At 47.5% G+C, this 9,321-nt stretch overlaps 1 protein-coding gene across 1 annotated transcript in view; it reads right to left on the minus strand.

The window, feature by feature from the left end:
- Nucleotides 1-4,233: 4,233 nt before the first annotated feature.
- The window catches only part of FOXF2 (forkhead box F2), a 12,128-nt gene continuing 7,040 nt past the window's right edge, over nucleotides 4,234-9,321 (minus strand). The window contains exon 2 of the mRNA XM_015813205.1: nucleotides 4,234-4,406. Coding sequence (XP_015668691.1) covers nucleotides 4,234-4,406 — 173 coding nt within the window. The remainder of the gene's footprint in view (nucleotides 4,407-9,321) is intronic.

The following is a 9,321-nucleotide window of genomic DNA, read 5'->3' on the forward strand; positions in this document are numbered from 1 at the left end:
GCATCAGGACCTCCAATTGGAGAATGTATGCCCGACCAGGAGAAGGTCAATGTTGTTGATTCCAACCAGGCAGGCCACTTCAGTTTTAGTAATAAATCCTATGGTTTTCAACGCAGTTCAGTTCCAGAGTGGCAGCAGGACAATATATTTGTCCTGGTTGACCCATATCATCTAAATTCAGTATGGAGGGATTTAAGGCTCAGCCCTGCCTGTTATCTGCTTTCTAAATCGCTATTTAGATGAATGGATTGAATAAGGGATGCCGTAGTGGCAAATATCTGAATAAGAGATATAAGGGATGGCCATCCTGTCTGCCTCAAGCTTTCACCAAACTCAAACCTACAAGGTAGTGCCGCCACCCACTTTCTGCTCCTACGTAAAGAGAACATTAGTGAGTGTCTTTATTTCAACATAGGCAGGCTCAGGGTCGTGGGGGGGGGGGGCGTCAAAAAAGTTAAGATGGTGGCGCGCATAAAAGGCTGAAGGAGCTTTGATGGCACCATTGGGATTGCTATTTTGACTTTTTTTTAACTGCACTCAGAGGATTAGCCTGATGAGGCTAATTCCTAATTATTCCCCGATGGACTTGTAAATCTGGCTCTGCAAATCTGGTGCCCCTGGAACTGGTGGGCTGCAAGCCTCAGATTAAAGGAAATAGTAGCCTAGAGTATCTAGAGAGTGCCAAGTTGGGGGGAAAAACCAATGTAGATAAATGCTGTAAATTGGACAAGGAGCTTGATTGGATTTCCGGAATTGCTTTTCTTCCAAAGACATCTCTTTGACTAACAAGTGAACTGAAAGTGTTCCAGGCAGAATGGAACAAGCCTGTTTGGAGCTGAGTGGATTTCTAATCAAGATAAGGTGTGTGTCTCTCTTAGCTTTCCACTACTTTAAAGCCTTTCCAGCTGTTTTGGATTACCATTCCCATCATCCATGGCCAGAACGTGTGAGGGTTCTGGTGATGGCAGTTCTGGTCCAATTCTCTTGAAGGGTGCCTGGTTGAGAAGGTTACTCTGTCTCTTCTGAGGAGGTTTTCTAATCCTGCCCCTCCCCCAAAGAAATCTTTTTCCTAGGAACAGACTACCATAATCTTAGGCAACCTGCGGTCCCTCCAAAGATGCTGGGGTCACATCCCCATCATCCCCAGCTAATCTAGAGGTGACGCCTTTGATATTTGTAAGCCAGGGTTTGCTCATTCTAAACACCCATTGTGAATTTCAGGGGGAAAGTTATCTCCATCTTGGAAGAAGTAATCCGTGCTCTGGTGCCCTGAATAGACTAGAAAAGGGAAGCGGAGTTATTTGCCCTGGTCGCGGATCCCGGCCTGCCGCTGGAAAGAGAAGAGATGTGGTCTCTGTGGCTGGAAGAAAGTCTCGTTGGGTTGAAACGTTCAAGCTGAATCTTACCAGTCATTTCCCCACCTTCCACCCAAAGTGAAGCTCGCAAAATTTGCTCAAAGCCGGGCTGTCTCCCTTGAACAGGGAGGAAGGCAACACAGTTCCCCCATAATTTCTCCCCCTTTTCTTTCAAGGATTAAACATGGACTCTTCCTGATAGTAAAGGGAAAGGTTATGCCAAGGGAAAGGAAACTAAGATTGTGGTCACATACATTTTATTGGGGGGGGGGGGAATGCCCACCCCAAGAACTTTGTACATCACAACTTCTGAACAAACCAACAAACTGTTATTACATAAGTGCAAATTATACTCTCTGGCTGAAAAGCGATAGTTGTGCGAGTATACACGAAATTTATTTCATTTTTTTTTCTCAAAAAAACAAAACAAAACAACAGCAAACTGTGATATAAACGCTTAAGGGAGGGGAAAAAAAGTAGAAATAAACTAAGCCCCAAGTGGTAACGTCGTCCTGTCAGAGTCTGAAAAACTAGACGAGTTAAACCAGAAATTTGGAAAAAAAAAAAATTGGAGATGCTGGTGGCAGTTTACTTGCCTCTCACCCGGCCCTGAAAATCAGCGCTGCTTAAATCGTGCCAACGGACTCCCTGGAATAATAAGGCAATTTCATACAAATCGAGAAAGAAAGAAGCCCTGAGGTTGGGAACGACCAAAGGTTTCCAGCACAAAAAATAAAAAAAAATAAAAATAAAAAATTCCTTTTGATTTTGTTACACTTCCCACCCCCAGCTGGGTCTCCTGTGACAGTAAGAGGAAAAAAAAAAAGGCCTGGTCTCTCTTCTTGACATCTTCACACGGAGGAAGGAGCTGAAACTCAAATACTTTGGCCACCTAATGAGAAGGAAGGACTCACTGGAGAAGGGCCTAATGCTGGGAAAGATTGAGGGCAATAGAAGAAGGGGACGACAGAGAATGAGCTGGATGGATGGAGTCACTGAAGGTGTGGACTTAAATGGACTCCAGAAGATGGTAGAGGACAGGAAGGCCTGGAGGAACGTCGTCCATGGGGTCGCGATGGGTCAGCCGCGACTTCGCAACTAACAACAACAAAAGCACCAGAGCAGGGTGCTGTCCCAGGAGTTTCCTAGAGCGGCAACCGGCTAGGCAGCCAGCGTTGCGCCCAACGAATTGTACTATAATGAGGACTATTTACATCGCCTCTGGGATGGCCTGACTAGGCTTTCAGTCGCCGGTGGCCGCCGCCGCTAGAAGGCTTTCGGTTCTTTCTCTAAATGTGCCTTTCTCTAAACGAGGTTCTCCGATGAACGACCTCGACGGACGCTAAATGAAACGGGAACGCAAAGGGCTTGGTTTCGATTCCGGGCGAAGTCGAGCACAAGCGGCTGAGCTCGGTTGGGTTACACGTGGAGCCATTTGGGCTTTAAACGTCTTTTTTTATAGATATATAAAAATAAAATAAAATAAAATAAAATAAAATAAAAAAATAAAGGGTTGCGTCGCGAAAAGAGGGGGGGGACCTCCAACCGACGCGGCTGCTGCTTGTCAAAAAACGTTCAGGTTTGGTTACCCCCCCCCCCCCCCCAATTACTCTTCCTTGGAACCGTTCCCACGAAATTAAACGGGCTTCCATCTTAAACGTCTATCGATTTCGGGAGATTTGTGCCCAGTCCGAATCCAACCTTTTTTTTTTTTTCCCTTAATGGGGCTTTTAAATAAAACACCTAGTTCAGGGGTAGGCAAGCTTGGCTCTTTTATGACTCGTGGACTTCAACTCCCAGAATTCCTGAGCCAGCCATGCTGAGGGGAAAGGGAGAGGTTTCCAAGCTGAGCCATGCTGGCTCAGGAATTCTGGGAGTTGAAGTCCACGAGTCATAAAAGAGCCAAGGTTGCCTACCCCTGATTTCCTAGCTATAAAATTAAACGAAACAAACAAACAAAAAAACCCCACGATGCGCTTCGTCTTTTGAAAAGGCAAGGCTTGCAAAAGAACAGGGCAGCCTTGTAATGCGGCTGCGGGAATCAGCGCACCAGCCGTCCTCCTTCATCCCCGGAGTCCTCTCTGGAGGACTGGACTACAGCTCCCATCGCCTTATCAAATAAAGAGGATGGGAATCGTGACCCCACTTCTCCGGAGGACCTGAGGCGGAGGGAAGAAAACTGTGCGGCCCCAAAGAAGGCTCAGGGAGTCCGCGCAGCCCGATCCTAAACAGGCATTTCCTTCCTTGGGATAGAAAGAGAGAGAGGGGGGGGGCACCTCGGAGCTCCTTCGGGCTGGGGGGGGGGGGGGTGTCTACTACCAGCAGCCTCCACATTCGGCGCCCATCGTCCCCCTCCAGCTGACAGCGAGGGGGAGGAAGCCGGAAGGGAACCATAGCCCGCCTTCCTTGTGCAATGCAATTGTCAACGGGTCCAAGGGTAAGGCAGAGATCCTGGATGGGGGTCGGTCCCTCCCTGGGAGAGGGCACAGAGGGGTCCTCCGAGGGGATCCCCACCCCACACCCCACCCCTCCGTCTTTGCTCTTCTGCAAGGCATCAGTCCGCGGATGAGAGCGAGGCTTCACGTGAAAGGGCCAGGCAAAGATCAGGCAAACGGGCCCGGCTGGAACGAAGCTCTGGTTTCGACTGCGCGGGAGGATCGCGCTGCGCGAGGTCCGCAAGAGAGAAAGGCTTGTCTCTGCGCTGTCTTCCACGGGGCGGCGCGCGCCTTCCTCGTCTTAGGGAGCCGGGGCCGTGGGGTTGATTCCGCGTCCTTCCCGGGCCCCTGCTGGATCTTGGGGCGCCTCTGCAGCCCCCCACCGCCCTCCACTTGACCGGCCGGACTGCCGGCTCCTTCCGCTGCGCCTAAGGAGTCCGCGTTTACATCACACAGGGCTTGATGTCTTGGCAGACGGTCTGGTGGTGGTGATGGTGGTGGTGGTAGTAAGAGCTGCTGGCCGAGGGGTGGAAGGACGAGATGCCGTTGAAGTTGAGGACGAAATCCTTCCGGTCGCACACTGGGCTGGGGTGGTGCTGGTACCGAGGCAGGCCCACTGCGGAGAGAGAAAGAAAAGGCGAGTCCAAGGAAAAGTTCCAGGAGTGGGGGGGGGGAACGGAGATGGGGACAGCTGTCCTGGTGTAAAATGGAGAGGTGGGAAGGTATAGGTAAAGGACAGGAGACACCTCCCCCCCTTCCAGGTCTTCCAGGTTTTGGAGAAGGATCCCAGGAGTCTGAGGGCCGCTCACTGCTCTATGTTGGTCCGTGTCCCCTCAAAACGTCCAAACCCCACATTCAGAACCGGATTAGCTCTGAATCAAACCTTTGCCATTACCTCCTTTGCTCCCGAACTTCTAATCATGGAAAGTTTGCGTTTATAATCGTAACAGAACTCTTCCAGCTTGAATGGGGGATTCAGATGGGGGCCACCAGCCATACCCTCGAAGTACTTGGCGAGCAATCTTTTCGGACTCCCCTTGAACCAATTTCTGCCTATTTTTTTTATTTATTTTTTGTTTTGTGTGTGTGTGGTGCGTCTTTGAATCAATGTGGACTCCTCCTGGCACCTGCCTGTTCAAAATCCCTGCAGTTTTCTTTGGCAAGATTTTGGAAACAGTTTGTCATTGCTTACTAAGTTCTCAACCTTCTCTTCATGGGGGGGGGGAACCCCTTTAAATACGTTTTATGGCCACAGACACCCAAGGCTTAATTCAAGATTTAAAGCATAACTTTTCTTCTAGCCTTCGAGGAACCCTGGGGGGGGGGATCCCTTCAAGGAGACCCTGTGATGACATTGTGGCCCCCCGCCAGGGGCCCGCGGACTCCAAGTTGAGAACCAAGCTTTACTTCCTATGGCTGAGAGTGAATGACTGGCCCAAGAGCGTCCAGCTGGCTTTGTGCCTGTCTCCCAGTTCTAGCCCAATGCCTTTACAGCTCATCAGACAATGAGAGAGAGAGAGAGAGAGAGAGAGAGAGAGAGAGAGAGAGAGAGTCTCTCTCACTCACTCACTCACTCACTCACTCACCAAAAGACCTGTTTACTTTTTAGGGTTAGATTTACACTCCTACCTTCTTTCTGTAGATCAAGACTACATACATAGCACTCCTTCCTTCATTTTTCATACAACAGTCCTGTGAGATAGGCTGGGCTGGCCCAAAGTCACCCACTGCCCCCCACTCCCGGTTGCCTGAGGTGGAGTCGAACCAGAGTTTCCCCACTCATTGTTCAACACCTCTATCCTCGCTTCCCCGCATCAACCCCTCACTGGTCCTGCTTGGCAGGAGAGGATTTTGATAGGGGGTAAAAGCTGAGTACTAAAAGTGAATGGAACATTACTCCTAGCCGTGGCATGGCGTGGCAGGGCTGGCTGGCCGGCCTGCTCTTCATTACAGTGAAGAGGTCACCAATCAAAAAATGTAACCCAACACCTCCAATTTCTTGAATTCTGCCCTCAGGCCTCCATTTAGTCTTTAAGCAGGCCGGCTGGGAGGAGAGTCAAGCCAATCAAAGGCCCAATCAACCAACCAATCAGTTCGGAGGGATTTGGACTTTGCTGTCTGTTTTAATTAAAATAAAATTAAAATTAACCTCACCAAAAGGCAGTGGGCTAAACATCCTTTTGTTTTCCCGCTAGTCCCATCGCCAGCAAAACCCTTCCCATGCTTGCCGCTCAAGGTAACAATAATGAGAGAAACTGGGGCCAAAATTTATTTCCTTATGTATTAGTTAGCCATTCTAAATTTTGCACTGGGGAGAGAGGAGGGAGTGGGCTACAAACATAGGGCGGTAAGTTAAATGGCATTTGAAAAGAGCAGCATCAATGCTTAGGCAGACAGTGCTGGTAAGAAGACCCAGTGGGATGAAGAAGCTAAAATATTTCCATGCTCCGCTCCTCTACTGGCCTTCCATTTTTTTTTCATTACAGCACCACACAGGCTTTGGCTGAAGTTGAAACATTTGCCACAAACCTCTGAGCAGAAGGTTTTCAGAAAGCCCCCAAATTCAAGAAGAGCCACGAAACTGGCCAAAGGGAATCTTGAGCTGGAAATCAGCTGCCCTGATTTCCTCGGGGCAGCTCGCCATCTGTTTATCCCTAGGAAAGCAATGCCCTTCTTGTTCTGACCTCTTGTTGGAAGGAGGCCTCGAGGTTTCTGGAAGAGGCTTGCCAGTTGTTCTCTTCCTACAGCTGAGATGGAGTGCCTGGCTGGCCCCAAATCCATCCAGTTGGCTTCCTTATGCCTGAGACTGGACTAGTATTCCCTTTCTCCTAGCTCAGGGGTAGGCAACCTTGGCTCTTTTATGACTCGTGGACTTCAACTCCCAGAATTCCTGAGCCAGCCATGCTGGCTCAGGAATTCTGGGAGTTGAAGTCCACGAGTCATAAAAGAGCCAAGGTTGCCTACCCCTGAGCTAGCTTCTGGTCCAATGCCTTTAACCACTACAACAGGTGACCTGGTCTTGTTCTCTTGGGAACCCATTCCTGAATCCCAATTCATCTCCAAGTAGATGGCTTGGCTGGCTTGGAATGATCCAACTTGTAAGAACTACAAATAAAGCTCTTTCGGCAGGGGTCCCCGCCGAAAGAGCTTTATTTGGTCTTGTTTACACAAGTAAACTCCATTGAGTTCAAGTGGGTGAAGCCAAGGTGAATTCATACAGGCGTTCAGTTTCATTCAATTTAAAAAAAAAAAAAAAAAGGCCAAGGGCGTGACAATCATTATAGCAGTTCTACGTTCGCTATGCCAGACAAGTGGAAAAGTAAGAGATGCTTTAATGGCTGCGCAACAACTGGGTGGAATCCTGCTTGCACCCATTGCCTGAATCGCTTGGAGCACAAAGGACGGAGGAGTCTGGCTGCCCAAAATATCTCCTGGTTCCAGCTGGCTAATTTTAGAGCTCTTGGACTTCATCCAAAGGAAGTTTCACGGAAGTTCAGCTGCATACAAACTTCCAGTCCAAATGCAAAACCTATGTGCCTTTCCCTTCCAAAGTGTGACCTTATTTCTTATTTTCTTCACTTGGCCCTTCCAGGTCTGTCTGGCCTGTTTGCAGCCACGAGGCAACTGGTTTAAGCTTTCTGTTGGAAATCTATCAGCTTTAACAATAAAGGATGTTTCCTTCTTTGATTAAAGGCTGTGCCCACAGTTCCGCTCTTCTTTCTCCTTAAATGGAAGCTCTCTTTTATGAAATCACCCAACACGGATGCTTACACCGGTATGGGCAACTCGGATTCAAGGCCACAGGTCAATCCTATTAATAATGTCTATTCAGAAGTAAGTCTTATAGCAGTGATATCAGATAGAGTAGGAATGCAATTTAGATGAGCTGTTTCTTTCCTGCCTGAATTTATTTATTTTTTTACTTATGTACACATGCACACACAGGTAGCCACAAAGCTGGGTGTGTGCTTTGTTTCTATGTAGCAATATAAGCGAAACCAAGAATTTAAACTGAGATCCAGATTCTAAGGAGCAAGATGTTGAACCCCCCCCCCTTTTTTCCCCACCAAAGCTCAATTTGGGCCATTTTAAAGGTTTTTCTCCTCTCCAGATTGGGAGAAAGACAGAATCAGATACTTCCACGTTGGCTTGCAGGAACGGTGAGTGTATTCAGTGAAGGACCTGGGAGTTATTTCTTTCTTTATGGCCTTCATATACACTTTTTTTTTTTTGGTGAGTGTATTCAGTGAAGGACCTGGGAGTTATTTCTTTCTTTATGGCCTTCATATACACTTTTTTTTTTGGTGAGTGTATTCAGTGAAGGACCTGGGAGTTATTTCTTTCTTTATGGCCTTCATATACACTTTTTTTTTTGGTGAGTGTATTCAGTGAAGGACCTGGGAGTTATTTCTTTCTTTATGGCCTTCATATACACTTTTTTTTTTTTTGGCTGGTCCTGTAAAGCCAGTTGCAAAAGGAAAGGAATAAGAACAAACCATACGGCCTGAAATGAAAACAAAAGCTTGGACACCAAGCAGCGGAATTCTTGATCAATCCTTTGGAAGAAAAGTGCAGGGTTCAAAGCGGATTTTCAAGAAAGGACCCCATTTCCTTTTAGGGAGATTATTCCAGGCTTAAAGGTCTTATTATAAAAGTAAATAAATCTCTCGCGCATTCGGTTGATCTCTCTATTCTTCCTCCCTTCCCCACCCCCCCCTTCAAATCCTGATTTCAAGATAGGCTCCGATTACCACTTGTGTTCCGTGTATTAACAGCACCAGGATTTTGCAGGATTTTGCACTGGTGCTTCTTCTGTTTATAACCAGAGCCTCTCATTTTTCGAGCCAGGGTATTCGAGGTCAATGCAGCTGGGATGGATTTCCTTCAAGGAACACTTCGCTAGCTAGCGCGGGATCTCTCGCGTCCAGAGATCAGCTCCGAGCGATCAGCCAAGCGAAGGCTTGGGGGGGGGGGAAGGTAAACAAAAGGCACAAACAAAGCCCTACTTCCTGATTTTAGCGCGCGCACACACACACACACACACACACACACAGGGCGTTTGCAGTGTAGATTTTCTTAACAATGAAATTTAACGACCTGGCTTGTTCTGCTAAGGGGGTGCATCCACAGGCTCCCGTTCTTGAATCCCACAGGGAATCCTTGAATTCCGTGAGTTTTTCTTTTCTTTTCTTTCTCTTTCTTTCTTTCTTTCTTTCTTTCTTTCTTTCTTTCTTTCTTTCCTTTCCTTTCTTTCTTTCTCTCTCTCTCTCCCTGCGTGAGTGCATCCCTCCTTTCTTTCTTTCTTTCTTTCCTTTCTTTCTCTTTCTTTTTCTTTCTCTTTCTTTCTCTCTCTCTCTCCCTGCGTGAGTGCATCCCGCCTCTCTCTCTCTCTCTCTCTCTTTCTTTTTCTTTTTCTTTTTCTTTTTCTTTTTCTTTCTCTTTCTTTCTTTCTTTCTTTCTTTCTTTCTTTCTTTCTTTCTTTCTTTCTTTCTTTCTTTCTTTCTTTCTTTCTTTCTCTCTCTCTCTCTCTC

This window comes from Protobothrops mucrosquamatus, unplaced genomic scaffold, assembly GCF_001527695.2.
Source record: "Protobothrops mucrosquamatus isolate PMUCROS unplaced genomic scaffold, P.Mucros_1.0 scaffold_6, whole genome shotgun sequence".
NCBI lineage: Eukaryota > Metazoa > Chordata > Lepidosauria > Squamata > Viperidae > Protobothrops > Protobothrops mucrosquamatus.